The 16,329-nt window shown below is 50.6% G+C and overlaps 1 protein-coding gene across 3 annotated transcripts in view; it reads right to left on the bottom strand.

Annotated features, from left to right (window-relative positions):
* CYTH3 (cytohesin 3) overlaps nucleotides 1–16,329 on the bottom strand; it is a 115,170-nt gene that overhangs the window by 4,347 nt on the left and 94,494 nt on the right. For 2 of the 3 annotated variants that reach the window (XM_055292366.2, XM_055292367.2), the window contains exons 5-9: nucleotides 11,607–11,725; nucleotides 7,750–7,830; nucleotides 5,280–5,392; nucleotides 4,946–5,094; nucleotides 4,646–4,757 (exon numbers count right to left, since the gene is read on the bottom strand). In XM_055292366.2, the coding sequence (XP_055148341.1) occupies nucleotides 4,646–4,757; nucleotides 4,946–5,094; nucleotides 5,280–5,392; nucleotides 7,750–7,830; nucleotides 11,607–11,725 (574 nt within the window). Of the gene's footprint in view, nucleotides 1–4,190; nucleotides 4,194–4,645; nucleotides 4,758–4,945; nucleotides 5,095–5,279; nucleotides 5,393–7,749; nucleotides 7,831–11,606; nucleotides 11,726–16,329 lie in introns of all 3 variants that reach the window. The other variant, XM_055292368.2, reaches the window with a different exon arrangement.

Raw genomic sequence — 16,329 nt, 5'->3', positions numbered from 1 at the left:
TTCAGAAAGGCCACCAGGCACCAGGCTTGGGTTTAGGTGTCCTTCAGCGTTCCCACCGCAGGGCCCCACATGCACCCACCCCGCCCACACCGGCGCCCCCTCCACGGCACTGAGGGGCCCCTCGATGACATGACCGCGCTACAATTCGCTTCCTGGGAGAGTTAGTGGGATGGATGGCATCATTTCCCCACATGAGATGGCAGCGTGATGAAGTCAGGACTGCGCGCCCGGCTCTGTCCAGGACCTGACCCCACCATGTCAGGTGGTTATCACATTAGGGAGGCCCTTGGGCAGCCCTGGGATCCATCAAAATCAATCACCCCTGGGCCCAGGGACTCGTGAGACTGAATTAATTTTGTAACAAGATCTGGAGCACACGTGCACACGCGCGTACCCCCATCTGTACCTGCCCTCCTCTCCCTAAGGGAAGGAAATCTCTGATCCTTAAACACTGAGCAGAGACAAACTGACTTCAGCTGCTAGCCTTGCCTGTGTTTGTTTTTTAAATAATTCAAAGAAATACACGCTCGTGGCAATGAACTCAAGAGTCCCTGGGTACTAGGCCCTCGCTGCCCCATTCTCCAGCGCTGCGGAGCTCGCCCGGCTTTCTCCGTGACAGGCCGGCAGGGGAGTAGCCCTCCCTCCCTGCGTGGGGGCCAGCGCGGGCGCTGAGGCCTGGAGGCAAGATGGTGTGCGAAGGGCTCTGCAGATGCATCACCAGGACACGGGGGCTTTCCCTGTTGGGGCCTGGTTTGCAGAGACCCTGGGTGAGGAGGAACCAGCTGCAGGTGGGAGGAAGCCTGGCTCAGCGGTACTGGAGGCCGGAAGGGGTCTCCGCCGTCCCTCTGGGACCCTCTGGCCCCTGCCTCACTCAGCGCTGCTGTCCTCCTTTGATGCCTAAGGCAGCCTGCAATGCGGTTGCCACCACCAGCCTGGGACAGGAGCCCAGCCTCCAGCTGTTCCTCCCCTCCCCACAGGCCCCATTCTCATCAGTGTCCCACCAGCCCACCTATTAAAGGGTCCATCTAGACCCTGGTCTGGGCAAATCTGCCCCCCCAAGCTCCCTGCTGCATCTCCCCAGCCCTCAGACCCTGCCCCCAACATCTCTACTGAGCCCTGGCGGGGCTTCCACTCCCCGAGCCCCTAAAAACTGCTCCGTCACTGGAACCCTCTGCCCCAACTGTGGCATCGCCTCACTGGTCCCCTTTAAGACCCGGCCAGGTCTACAGCAAGGCCCAAAGTCCTTGTTGGCCTGGTGTCCCTGTGTCACCGCAGGCTCCATGCTCCATGCAAGCCCTTGGCCTTCACCCTCCCCACCTCCACTGAAGAATACCAGGGAGGCCCAAGTCCACAGGGGAGGGCAGGAGACCCTGGGGGCAACCCTGCCTTGTCCCACAGTCCTCCAGTGAGCAGTGAGAGGCGGTCTATGTCCCCGAGACCCCAGGGACAGGAGGACAGTGCTGATTCCTTCCAGGCACTTGCTCCAGCTTGAGCTGCTAGAGCAGAATCAGCTGACAGCAACTCCACTATCCTGACATCTGTCACTGTCACAGTTGCCTCTGCTTCCCTCCAGAGACTCCAGAGCAGGCCTCGCTCCAGCTGCACTGGTGCCAGCTGCCATCCCCCAAACAGCGGCCAGAGGCATCTTTTCAAAAACGTGGCAATCATGCCCCTCCCGGCTTGAAGCCCCCCAAAGGGTCCCACTGCACTCGACTTTAGACCCAACTCCTTGGGCAGCAGCAAGGGCCGCCCCTCCTGGCTCCCCAGCTGTGGCCTTTCTCCCTGCCCTGCTGAGTCTCCAGTTCTCGGGGAGCTCATCCGGAGCCCCCAGGTTGTGTGTTTCTGTCCAGCGCCTGCTCTCTGCCTCCATGCTCCCAGCATGGTGGACAGCAAAGGGCCTGTATGTTGCACTAGCCCGCACACTGGTCCCCGTCTGGGAGGGGTCTGCCAGGCAGCCTCTCAGCTCCACCTTGGGTCCCCCACTCACACCTCCCATGGAGAGCCCCATCCCTGTCCAGTCCTCAGGGCCAGGGGATCGTTGCAGACCAGGACTGCAGGCCCAGGGTAGGGGTGATAAGCTTGGTCTCAGAGCCCAGCAGGCTCTGCTCACACTTGTTTCTGGCCACACCACACAGCATGCTCACCTGCAGACAAGAGTCTGGCTTCTGGAACCTGCAGATGGGAGCCACTTTCTCTCTGCAAGTTTCTGCCTTCATTGCCGTTAGCAGGCAGGTGTGTGCGCGCACACACACGGGTCCACATGCACACACTTTCTGCATGACAGCTCGGATTGGACCACCTCCTATGATTTTTTTTTTTTTTTTTTTTGGTGATTGATTCAAGACTCAAAGTCTTAAGTTACCAACAATCGTAAGCCACGCCTGTGTACACAGCAGGGCTCCTACGCTCTGGCAAAGCATCCAGGCCTTTTTAAGACCACCTGTTCTAAAAGCAAATCTACAGTAAGAATGCAACCAAGCCAGGCCGCACTCCCCGCTGAGCCACGCCTAGAAGCACATTCTAGATCCTGCACCCGTCTCGTCTGCCTCCAGCCAGGGCCCTGGCTCGCCAGCCTTTGGTCTCGAACTTTGTTCCTGAGAACACAGCAGACATACAGGGTGCCTGGCTGGGAGAGGACAAGGAAGCCAGCCCCTAGAGCAGCAGGCGCCCACCAGGCCGCCCACCACACTGAGGCCACGCCAGCTGCACCAGCCCCTCCAGGGCCCCCGTGCTTGGCACCTGGTGCCCAGCCATCTCTTGGTTCCTGTGAGCACTGTGTGCACTCATTTCGTGGCCTGTTTATCTGCCCAACCAGAAAACAGGTTAGATAACACGAGCTCTGCTGTGCCTTCATTTCATTCACGCACTTACGTCTCTAGAGCCGACCTTTCCCGGGGTCAGGAGCCACATTAGCTGCCAGGCAGGCTGACGGCGTCATTGTCCCTCGAGGGGACACTGGTGGGCAATGCAGGAACCAGAAGGGAGGCATCTAATCAAACGAACGTCCCACTTATCCCGGCCCCAGAGTGCCTGCTGGCATCTCCGGTTACATCCCCCCACCACCCCCCGCCGTCACCCTAGAGCACTCGCACAATGTGATTTGAATCGCGTCTCTCAGGCACCTGAGCCCAAGACCATGGTGCTAGGTTTTCAGGCAAATATCTAGAACTCCCCTAAACCTCGGTATAGCCAGAAAAAAGTCAAAGAGCAATGGCCAAGGTCAAAGACCCTAATGGGAACGGCAGACCTGTGGGACTCATACCCCTTCCGCTAGCTGAGGAGGCCTGTGCCTGTCACACCGTGTCTCATCCTTCCTTGATAATTTTTATTTTATTTTTTTGAGACAAGGTCTCACTCTGTCGCTGAGGTGGGAGTGCAGTGGCACAGTCATGGCTCATTGGAGCCTCAACATCCTGGGCTCAGGCGATCCTCCTGCCTCAGCCTCCCTAGTAGCTGAGACTACAGGCACACACCATCATGCCAGGCTAATTTTTTACTTTTTTGTAAAGACGGGGTTTCACTATATTGCCCAGGTGGTCTGAAGCTCCTGGCCTAAGCAATCCTCCCGCCTCAGCCTCCCAAAGCACTAGGATTACACATATGAGCCACTGCACCCGGCTGATAAAATTTTTAAAAAATCACCAGGACGCTCCACTCCAGGTCTCACGTGCTGCCCGGCGGCCGCCTGCTCTCAGAAGGGCTTGTGTGAACCCAGCCACCGCATCTCACCCGCTTCACTGTGGGCATAAGGCAACCATCCCCGCCCCACAGGCAAAACAACCCCTCAGCATTTCTAAAACTGCCCATAAGTGCCCTAAATTGCTCCAAAGGCCCTTAGAGCACCCCCAAAATCTCTCCATGTGCTGCTGGGTTAGTATGGGGTGGAGGGTGACGCTGCAGGGACAGGGCTGACTGTCTGCTTCTCTACTGCTGCAGACCCCTAGAGACACAGGGTGGGGGGCAAGCTGGTTCCCACACAGCATCCCCATGTGCTGCAGGTCCCAGCCACTCTCAGCCCTGCCCCTGGGGGTGGGTGTAGCATTCACCGCACCGTGCACGGCGCGGCCCCAGCAAGTCCACAGATGGATCGGATGAATGGCAGCCACACAGCGGAGCTCACACAGACCAACGTGGGGAGACCGAGAGGAATGAGCCGCTGGGGGGGCGATGGGAAGCCACTGGGTACCTACCTCCTAAAGCAGGACAAGCAGGGACAGCCCGTCACAGAACAGAAAGGTGGGAGCCACAGGCAGAAGGAAAACAACAAGAAGGCACATTTAAACCACGCGTCAAAAATCACAGCCACACCAAACCGAGAGAGGCACACAGGTTCTGTGGAGATAATGTGCTTGCTTCTCGTGCAGGAAGCTGCCCTGGCTGGATCTGGATGCTAACTCAGCAGTTTTCTGGGACGGGCCGTGCAGCCTGGGCATTACTCTCTGCCGCGGACATGGTTCTGATGCCCTGGCTCAGAGAAGCAGCCGTGGCCGTGCAGCTACCGAGAGCGGGCTCTGGCTTAACCGCGTTTCTTTAACGTCTCTGCCTGTGGTGGGGGGCATTCCTACGATGAGCTTGGGAGGAACCCGAGGGGCTGCTGCCATGGGCAGAGGGGTCACGCCCGGGTCCCGCTGGGCCGGAGGCTCACCCAGCTTCAGGAGCCAGCCCTCGCGGTCGGGGTTGAAGAAGGTGTGGGTCAGGTCGTTTCCGTCGTCCTCCGGGATCTTAAATGGCTCGTTCTTAATGCTCTCATACAAATTCTGCAAGGAGGGAAAAACAGCAGCCAGTTCAGAGACTCAAACAGAGGAAAATGGCTGGCTGGGCAGAAAGCTCAGCGGGACCAGGGCAGCAAGGAGGCTTGGGAGGCGTGTCTAGAGTCACAGGCACTGCGGCCGCTCACAGCGAAGAGATCCTGCAGACGGCAGCGGCCGCGGGCCAGGGAGCTCACCCTCAGCAGCTCCTCAGGGAGGTCCCCGCCCTCGTTGATGCCGCGGTTCATGGCGATGAACCGTTCTGCTGTGGGCTTGTCACGCACGTTGTGGTTGTGCAGGCTGGTGTTGAGCATGATGATGGCGAATGACAGCACGTAGCACGTGTCTGCAACGAGTCCGGGGTGCTGGGCTCAGCCAGAGCCTCCAGTGGACAGTGGGACCACGCGTGCTGGGGGCCCGCCTGCAAGAGGTGCCCGGCCCACAGGTCTCCTCGCTCAGGGAAGGCAGGTCCCCAGGAACACACGCTGGATTGTGCCCGGTGAGGGGCCAGGCTGTGGGCTCTGCACTGACCTGTGGACTGGAAGACCCCGGGGTTGCACAGGCAGTAGCGAGAAGCGAAAGCCTCCATCATGCGATCAATCTTCTGTGCCTCCCCGGGCAGCCTGAAGCTCCATAAGAACTGCCTGTGGAGAAAAGCCGTGGGCGGCCGCATCAGAACCAACACCGCCTCACGGCCAAGGGCGGCTTCTGCCCAGCTCTAGAAGGACGTTTTCCTCCCGAGCCTGGGGTGCAGCTCTGGCAGGGGCTTGGGGGCGCAGAGACAGAAAGGAGAAGACCCAGGACAGTCTCCTTCCATTCTGTAACTCAAAACACGCTTACTGATGGCTCATCTTTTTGTAGCTACAACCAATTCAGCAGCGAGGCCGGTTGTCGCTGCCCAAAAAGTAAATATCCAGGATCCTGGCACTTCTCTGTCCCCATTGCCACCATCTCCTGCTGCTGCCAGGTGATCACCAGAGCCCTGCCTGTCCCGAGCTGCCACCAGCCGGTCCTCACAGCATCAACAAGACCATGTCCTCCTTTCAGAACTCCCACACATAAGGCAGAGCCATAGTCCACAGGACAGCATCCAAAGCCCCACCTACAGCACTGGGAGCTGCGGTCAGAAGCTGCTGCTACCTTGCTGGGGGGACACACGCCTGCCTCAGAGACCAGGCCCAGCAGACACTCCCACCCTCAGGTATCCCCTCTGGCTGAGGTCTCCCTGGCTGCCCTGCCTGTAATTGCAACCCCCAGCCCAACACAACCCACCCCCCGCCCACTGTTTCCCTTCCTTGCTTTCCTCAGCTGCGTGGCACCGCCCCTGCTACCCGTCTGCCTTAACCACCGTCTGGCCACCCAGGTGTGAGCCCCAGAGGCAGGGGCTGCAGTCTCCATGGCCAGCTGCGGCCTCTGGCACCAGCTATTCAGCAATGTCTGATGCTGCCGTGGATTTAGCAGGATCATGACCGAGTTAGACCTCAAGCCTCCAACTAAGTCTCTGGGCTTTTTAAAACACTGATCTCACCAGCCATCGGGGGAGGATGCAGCCTGGCCCCGCGGGGCTCCTCTTCCTTTGCATGTCCCTCACACAGGGCAGCTTCCCCAGGGTCCTTCCTCTGCTCTCTCTTCCCAGGATTCCAGCCACGTCTGGCCCCACTCTCTACCAGGCCCCTTCTTCTCCGCCAGGCCTGCACCAGCAGCCTTCAGACTCAACACGACCGCCCCTCCTCCACCCCTCACTCCCTCTCTGCCCCACGTTCACCGGCAAAGCATGCACCTGCCCACCCCACAGCAGTAATGAGTCTTGAGTCAGCCCGCATGCCTCTGCCCCACACAGGCTTGCTGTGTCCCTCAGGACAAAGGCTAACATCCTCAGGGCAGCTCCTCAGGCCACAGGACCTGCCTGCATTCCCGCCCACCCTGTGCCTCCATCAGGCCCTCTACGGGGCTATGCCAGGCTCCCACAGCTGTGGGAATTAATAGGAACCTCTCTGGCTCTGGCCAGAGACTGACAGACTGAAAGAAATGGAGTCACAGCGGCAAGGGTCACGCCAGACACCCCTCCCAGACTCACCAGGCCTGCACCCTTCTCTGGATGTACAGCTTCCAGAAACGGAATCTGATAAGCCTGAACTGCGGCTGCAGGATTCTTATATGTTGCTAACTCTCAGCGCACTGTTCAGCCCCAGGTTGTGCTGTGAGCACAACATCACGAGGGTCCCACAGAAACGCTGCCAACATTGCAGTCTGCAGTTGAGGTAAGGCCATGAGGAAACACTCCACGTAAATGGGAACAAAAGTATGAAGCAGAAGGTTTGAGAAGACGATGAGGTGCGGCCTGATTTTCTCAGTCCGAGGGCCGACTGACGCGGCTCCCACCACAGGCCCTGCCTCTTCTCCCCTGGGTGCTGCTGAGTGCTGGCTCAGGGTCGAGGCCCAGAACAGATGAAGAGCCCACACGACTCAGCCAAGGCACCAAGGAAGGAAGCGAGACAACTTCCTGCTTGCAGAGCATGAGGAACAAAATGTGCAGGAAGGGCAGCTCAAGGGGGCGTCCAGGGAGTGTGTCCCGGACACCAAAATGGCAAGAAGCCTACATCCTCTCTGGCACACTCAGGTATCCATGCGTTTGGTGCTCTGGGTCAAATCTGGAAAGAAGTAACCCCATGGAGCACCAACGCCATGCCATACAGAGCTTGGGAAGAAGGCACTCAAACTACTGCCGAACAGCATTAAAAATAAAAGGAAACGGAATGGAAGGAGCACCAGCGGCCACGGTGAGGTAAGCGTGGCCCTTATCTTAAGCGTGTGCCCCAATTCCTGTCTAGGGCTGCTCAGTGTCACACAGCATTAGCTGGATCATCCCGAACAGGGGCCAGCATCTGTGAGACTCGTGTGGCACCAAGTTACCTGGAGTCAATTTACCGCCCCTGCTGCCCAGGCAGCGGTCCTCTGGCCTTCCCCATCCACTCTACACCCAGCAAATGATCATACTTACCTTAAGGCTTGTACAAGGTTGAGATCAGCAAACTCATGGAGTTCAACAAAAGCTTGAAGAACTTTAATATTAAATTCATCCCTGGGAAAAAAGGAAGTTTCAAACCTAATGTACATTATCCCTATCATTTTAAAAGATACGGTTTATGAATAATGTGGCTATGAACATTCATGCACAAGTTTTTGCATGGCCATACTTTTTTAAAACATTTGTATTTTTTGTAGAGGCAAGGCTCGATATGTTACCCAGGCTGGTCTGGAACTCCTGGGCTCAAGTGGTCCTCCCACACCTCCCTGGGCCTCCCAAAGCACTGGGATTACAGGCATGAGCCACCACACCTAGCCACATTTTTATTTCTACTGAGTAAATACCTAAGAGTGGAATTACTGGGTTCCATGTTAAAGTTTATGTTTTACATTTTGAGGAACTGCCAGACCGATTTCCAAAGCATCATTTTATTTATTTATTTACTTATTTTGAGCCAGAATTTCACTCTTGTGGGCCAGACTGGAATGCAATGGCACAATCTCAACTCACCGAAATCTCTGCCTCCTGGGTTCAAAGCGATTCTCCTGCCTCACCCTCCTGAGTAGCTGGGATTACAGGCATGCGCCACCATGCCTGGCTAACTTTGGTATTTTTAGTAGAGATGGGGTTTCTCCATGTTGGTCAGGCTGGTCTCGAACTCCCGACCTCAGGTGATCCATCCACCTCAGCCTCCCAAAGTGCTGGGATTACAGGTGTGAGCCACTATGCCCTGCCGCATCATTTTATATCTTATCAGCAATGAATAAGGGTTTGACTTCCCTGCAGGCCTTGCTGGCATTTGTTACGTGTCTTTTTTATTACAGCTGGCCTAATGGGTGTGAAATGGTATCTCCTTATGGTTTCAATCTGCATCTCCTTGATGATCAATTGAGCATTTTTTCCTGTGCTTGTTGGCCACTTGGATAACGTCTATTCAGATCCTTTGCCAGTTTATAACTGAGTAATTTTTGTTATTTTTACTCTTATTTGGAAGAGTTCTTTATATAATCTAGATAGAAGTCCTTAGGAGATTACAAGGACTGAATCAGTATGATAATCGGTCCTTATAATCTGTTAAGGACTTATATCTAGATTATATAAAGACAAATATATGAAGATATTTGCAAGTCATACTGATTTATTTGTATTTTTTGTAGAGGCAGGGCTCACTATGTTACCCAGGATGGCCTGTGAGTTGTCTTTTTACCTTTTCTTCAGGCTAGTTAAGTGAAACAGCGGGAGTGGGGAAGGAACCAAGGAATCTGTAACTGGTGATTAGCTGTAAATACCACCATGCCCAGCCAGCCTTCACTTTCTTGATGTCTTCTGAAGCACAATATTCTGATGAAGTAGAGTCTACCTACTCTTATCCAGCACCATTTGTTGAAAAGGCTATTCTTTCCCCCACTGAAACTGTCTTGGTACCTGGTTGAAAAATCATTTGACATTAATGTGAGGGTTTATTTCTGGATTCTGAATGCTATTCCATCATTTATATAAGTGTATCCTTATGCACTTATATATGCACAATGTCTTGATTATACAGTTTTGTTTTTTTTTTTTTTTTGAGACAGTCTCACTCTGTTACCCAGGCTGGAGTACAATAGCATGATTTTGATAAACTGCAACCTCTGCCTCCTGGGTTCAAGCGATTCTCCTGCCTCAGCCTCCCAAGTGGCTGGGATTATAGGCACCTGCCATCGTGTCTGGCTAATTTTTGTATTTTTGTAGAGATGGGGTTTCACCATGTTGGCCAGGCTGGTCTTGAACTCCTGACCGCAGGTGATCTGCCCGCCTCAGCCTCCCAAAGTGCTGGGATTACAGAGTGAGCTACCATGCCTGGCCACTTTATTTTGTAATCAGGAAATGCGAGTTCTGCAACTTTGTTCTTTTTTAGACTGCTGTGGTTATTTTGGATCCCTTGAATTTTCCATAGTAATTTTAGGATGTGCAACTTCTGCAAAGAAGTCAGCTGGGATTTCAATAAGAAGTACAATAAATCTGTAGATCAATGCTGGAATACTGGCATCTTAGCAATAGTAAGCCCTCCAATCCATGAACATGGGATGCTTTTCCATTTATTTAGATCTTTTCATTTTTTTCAACAATTTGTGGTTTTTGGAGTAAAAATGTTGCTTTTTTGCTAAATTTATCCTAAGTATCTTATTCCTTTTAATGCTATTATAAATGGAGTTGTTTACTTAATATCTTTTTCAGTTTACTCACTGCTATTGTATAGAAATACAACTGAGTTTTGTTTTTTTTGTTGTTTTTTTTTTTTTTTTTTTTTTGAGCCAGAGTCTCACTCTGTTGCCCAGGCTGGAGTGCAGTGGCACCATCTTGGCTCACTGCAAGCTCTGCCTCCCAGGTTCAGGTCATTTTCCTGCCTCAGCCTCTCCCACAGCTGAGAATACAGGTGCCTGCCACCACGCCCAGCCAAGTTTTCGTGTTTTTAGTAGAGACGAGGTTTCACCGTGTTAGCCAGGATGGTCTCGATCTCCTGACCTTGTAATCTGCCTGCCTTGGCCTCCCAAAGTGCTGGGATTACAGGCGTGGGCCACCATGCCTGGACAATTTGAGTTTTGTATATTAATTGTATATCATGCAACCTTACTGAATGTATTACTTCTAATAGTTTTTAATGATTCCTTAGGATTTTCTATATACATGATTGCATCATCTGCAAATAGAACTTAATTTCTTCCTTTCCAATTTGGATGTCTTTATTTTCTTGTCTAACAGCCCTGGCAAGATGTGCCAGCACCGGGCTGAACAGCAGTGCTAAGAGCAGACATCCTTGTCTTGTTCTTGATCTTAGGGGGAAAGCAGTCTTTCATCATTAAGTATGATGTTAAAGTGGGGTTTTTTATAGGTACCCTCCATCATGTTGAAGAAGTTCCCTGCCTGTCTTAGCTTTTTAAGTGTTTTTATCGTGAAGGAGTTTTGAGTTCTGTCAAATGCTTTTCCTATATTTGTTGAGAAGATCATGTGGGTTTTGTCCTTTATGTGAATGATAGATTACTTTAATTGACTTATATGTTGAACTAACCTTGCATACATGGGGTAAGTCCCCCTTGGTGCAGAATCCTTTTTACATATTGCTGACTGTATATTACAGTCATAAGGATAGAGTCTGCCATTTTCTAGCGGTGTCTTTGGTTTGGGTATCAGGTAGTGCTGGCCTCAGAGAATGAGTTGGGAAGTATTCCACTTTCACTTTCGATCAAATATTTTTTTAAAAAAAGCTAAAAACCAAAACCACCCAACTTTAGGAACTATTGGGCGTTTGTTTAAAAACACTTTCTTCTGGTCTTTGACAAAAGTCTGTTTGGCATACTCAGGGCATGTGCTGCCTCAGCAGTCCTGCCCTAACCTCTGCTAAGCCAGTCGCGGTCAGAAAGTAAATCTGACCTGCTGCTTTCCATTAAAAAAATTCACTTTCCACCTTTATTCATACTGCAAGTAACAGGAGAAAGAAAACCACTGAGAAATCTGGCGTATTTCTGGGCAAAACAGAAGACAATTAAGATGCTTTCCAAGATAAGAAGGGGCAGCAGCATTGTCAGTTCTGTCATGGCTCCCTGAAAAACAGGATTCCAAAGGAGTCCCAGGATCCCAGAATACGGTAATGCCCCTCTCCTCCCATGGACATGGGAGAGGAACCAATTGCACTGGGCTTACTTGGTATTGAGACGGGCATGTGGATGCCCACAGCCCACGGCTATATCATGCCTTTAGGCTGTGATGGCCCCGAAAGTGGAGCGTGAGCCTAGGTCAAGCTGCAGGGCTGAGTGGCCCCAGGTAGGGCTTTGCATCCTCCTCTAACTCACCTTTCACCCAGGTAGTCCCCAATGACGGTCTTATTTAGGCCTTCTCCTTTATAAAGGAACTGGGCAACGTCTTCTGGGGAACTCTGTAGCAGGTCATTTTCTATTAGAAACTGAATTCCCTGAAGAACATTTGAAAGGAAGCACTGGTTAGGAGTGTCACTCAAACTCATTTTTCAAAGACAGAAATACACTTAGTGTCATGATTTAACTGGTATGGACACAGCAAAAATAATACCAGAGACACCCATACAACTGCACAATCTGATTTTCCCAAATCCATACTACATTTTATCCATCAAAGAAACGCACATTCATTCCTCCTGTCAGTTTAACAAGTTAAATGACAGACAAACGGGTTATTGAACAAACCATTACAGGTTGTTATTAGAAACTATAAAAGCAGGAGTAACAGTAAGATTAGATTTCCCAAGCTTAGGAAGATGGTTTATTCTGTGTCTGCGAGGAACACTTTGTGGGTGGTGGCCACTGCTGGTTGGCCAACCTGGCCCCACTCCCAGGGATGCACCGAGCAGGTGGTGCTGGTCCCCGCTCCCTGCCACCCCCTTCACTAGAGAGGGAGTTTCCTGGCTGCCTTTGGCACTAGAAATGACCTTGTGACCCAGATCTGGCCAGACAGAAAGACAAGCCTGGAGGCAAAGTTTTTGATTTCCTGGTAAAATGGGGCCCATGAGCCAGCACTGCTCTTCCTCCTCCTTTCTGCCCTGAACACATATGTGATGACCAGAGCCACAGTGGCCATCTCACATGGGAAACCCTGAGATGGGCACAGGGACCGCCTTCTTGCCACTTGGGAGCCACCTACTGCTACACAGCTGCGTGAGAAGATAAACCTCCCCTGTGTAAGATACATTTTGTTGGATTTTCTAATACCTGATACCAAAAACATATTAACTGACATGCCGTGCTACCAAGCTCATCCAGTCAAAGCTCATGCCCACTCTGAGGGCTGCAGCACAGCTGACAATCTCAAAGGCAACGGGCTGCCCTGGCCTGAATCAGCTGAGCACTGTCTCATGAGAAGTCCCAGGAACCTATTAATAGAAATGTTTACCTCTAACACAGCCTTGCAGCCAGTTTCAAAATATGTGTTGGCAAGGGTGGCAAGGGAATAGGGAATTCAGAAATCAATTTGCCAGGAGGCCATTTCTACAAATTCAGAGAGGCTTTATCCAGCTAAGACTCTCAGTACCCAAGACCAGGGCTGCCTCATACCCACACGGTCTATCCAGAGATTTCCTATTTTTTTTAAACACACGAACGTCCATAGCAGCCTTATTTCCAAAAACTGAAAACAGTCAGTAAGAGAACCAATCAATACATTCTGGCATAATCACATGATGGAACACTCTACAGCCATGAAATGGAATGAACACTCACAAGAACGAATCTCACAGACATGATATGGAGCAAAACACGACACGGAAGAGTATTTCAGTTCCATTCATAGAAGGTTTTAAAAAGGCAAAACTAACTTACGGTGATTAAGGACTGGTTACCTTGGGGAGTGAATTCCCTAGGATGAGGCACCAGAAAGGTGCCCTGTAATATTCTACAACTGCGACTTGTTCTGGGTTGCAGTTATGTCAGTATATTAATTTATAAAGATTCTTCAAGCTGTACATTTAGAATTTGTGAACCATGATTTAATGTTATTCTCCAAAAAAATCAGTGAGTCTAACAATCCTAAATCAATTCTCATATGTATCTGGTGAGAGTTTAAGTGGGTACACCCACAAGGGCACCATCTAAATTACCAGACACACACACACACCCCCCCCCACACACACACACACACACCCCACACACACCAGAAGCACACCAGACACACAAACCAGACACACACACCACACACACCAGAAACACACCAGAAACACACACACACACACACACACACACACACACACACACACACACACACACTGTAGCAGTGCAGGTCTGGTCCTTCGAGAGGCCTAATGCAGCCCAAGTTCCCTGAAAACAGAGCCTAGGGCAGGAAAGACAGTGCTAGGGCTTTGCTATTGGCTCTAAGTGAGGAAAACAAGTGAGGCCAGTGAGAAGCCAGGTGAGGCCATCAGCTGCAGGTGGAAAGGGAGGCAGGACACCCCTGTTGTCCCGTCATCTCTGGAGCTACGAGGCTGGGGGCCTGACCTTGCATGGTGAAGGCCCCTGCCACTGTCAGCTGAAGCCCAGGGAACTGAATGGGTCTGGGCATGAGGCTTCCATGAATTCCTCTGGATGCTCAAGACCTGCCCTAAAATTCAGAACATACAAAACACTGACATTTCTTGGAGAATGCTATCTGGGAGGTGACAAAGAGACAAGCAGAGGAGGAGGACACAGAAGCTCTGAGTTCAATCACACTTGTCCTACGAGACGGAGAGGAGAAGGTGCAGAGAAGGCCACAAGACAATGGAGGCAGGGGCCACAGTGAGGTGCCCACAGCTGTGGAGACCAGGAGGGTGGCAGCCGCCAGGAGCGAGGCTGGAAGGGATTCTCCCTCAGAGTCTAAGCAGCACTCCTGCCCACACCCCCGGATCTCGGACTTCTGGCCTCCTGAACTGAGCAAGAATAGATTTCTCATTTTAAACCACCCAATTGGTGGTCACTGTCATGGCAGCCATAGAATACTAATACACTAGGTAAATGCTCATAAAAGAAAGTGAGTGTTTTAACATTATTAGAAAATTTCAACATTTTAAAATACCATTTAGAAAGTCAAACAGCAGAAATGGGGGCGGTGGCACCATCTGACCCACTACACCTACTCCATCTTTTTCTGTTTCTCTTCTGGGTGTGGGTCTCAATCCGAAGCTGGATTTTATTTTGTATTTTTTTATTAATACCCAAGTGTCTGTCTTGTCATTAATTTAGCCCAATCAAATCTACGGTGAGCACTGATTGGTTAGCACTTACTCCTGACCCCTTATTTGGTGCTTTCTATTTCACAGGCCTTCCCAGCCTTGTGTTGAATTGATCAAACTTTCTTTATTCAATGTTTGTTAATAATTTTAAAATCCTATTTCTCTTTAGTGATTACTCTTAAGATTTTGACAAGTATTTAAACTTATTTTTATCAACATCTAGAAAACCTTAGCTGTTACTTCCCTCCTTCCTTTCCCCCTTGCTACTTAAATACTGACATAAATTTGGACTTAAATCTTTTAAACAATAAATTTCTCACTTTGACATTAAAAGTTTTGCTTGTTTCTTTGCATGCCTTTCCTTTTTTATCCTGTGTAGTCATTTCTTGTTTTGAGGTGCCATGCTCCAATTACACAATTCCTAGAGATCAGAGAAGCCCTTGTGTGTCTGAATATGTCTTTCCTCACCTTCTCTTGTGAGTGACAGGACAGACAGAATTTGGGGTTTTAAATCATGTTTCCTCAGGCCTTGGCAGGCACTGCTCCCCTCCTGTCTTTGATCCAGCATCCCTGACAAGCTTGCTGTGCTCCTCATTTCTTCTTAGGTAATCTGATCTTTCCTTCCTGGAAAATTTAATGAATTCCTCTATCCATGAGTTTACAACATTTTACTTGACACATCTATGTGTATAAGTCTTTTCAATTTTTATCCTGCTTGGCATTTGGTGGGGCCTTTGAATCTAAGGATTTTTCTTAGTTCTAAAATATTCCAAGACTTCTTTGAAATATTTCCCCTCCTCCATTTTCCATTCTCTCCTTCTGAGACTTCTATTACATGAAATTTGGGCTGCTGGACCCACCTTGCATGTTTTCTTATAGGTCTCTGCAAAACTGAATAAAGAATTCTTAAACTCTCTTCTAGCACACGTCCACTCTTCAGCCACGTCTTCTCCATATGCTCAAGTGATGATGTGACAGACACTCCTAGTTTTCATTTCCAAGGTTCTTTTTCACAATCCTCCATTTTTGTATCATGGATAAGAAACATCCTATCGTATCTCTTTGATGATATTTATAATATAGACAAATATCCTACTATAAAAAGTTTCCTCCTATTGGCCGGGCGCGGTGGCTCACGCTTGTAATCCCAGCACTTTGGGAGGCCGAGGCAGGCGGATCACGAGGTCAGGAGATCGAGACCACGGTGAAACCCCGTCTCTACTAAAAAAGACAAAAAATTAGCCGGGCGTGGTGGCGGGCGCCTGTAGTCCCAGCTACTTGGAGAGGCTGAGGCAGGAGAATGGCGTGAACCCGGGAGGCGGAGCTTGCAGTGAGCCGAGATTGCGCCACTGCACTCCAGCCTGGGCGACAGAGCGAGACTCCGTCTCAAAAAAAAAAAAAAAAAAAAAAAGTTTCCTCCTATTGTTTTTTTGCTTCTTCTGTTTTTGTTTTTTTTTGAAGACAGAGTTTAGCCTTATCGCCCAGGCTGGAGGGCATTAGTGCAATCTAGGCTCATTGCAACCTCCACCTCCCAGGTTCAAGTGATTCTCCTGCCTCAGCCTCCTGAGTAGCTGAGATTACAGGTGCCTGCTACCATATCTAGCTAATTTTTTTCTATTTTTAGTAAAGATGGGGTTTCACCATGTTAGCCAAGCTAGTCTTAAACTTCTGACCTCAGGCAATCCACCCACCTCAGCCTCCCAAAGTGCTGGGATTACAGGCGTGAGCCACTGCACCCAGCCTCCTGCTTCTTTATTAAGAGACAGGGTCTCGTTCTGTTGCCCAGGCTAGAGCACAGTGGTGTAATCACAGCTCACCGCAGCCTCAAACTCCTGGGCTCA

The sequence above is a fragment of the Symphalangus syndactylus genome, chromosome 9 (assembly GCF_028878055.3).
Source record: "Symphalangus syndactylus isolate Jambi chromosome 9, NHGRI_mSymSyn1-v2.1_pri, whole genome shotgun sequence".
Classification (NCBI taxonomy): Eukaryota; Metazoa; Chordata; class Mammalia; order Primates; family Hylobatidae; genus Symphalangus; species Symphalangus syndactylus.
The sequence above is the reverse complement of the archived record's forward strand: the minus strand, read 5'-3'. Positions and strand labels throughout refer to the sequence as shown.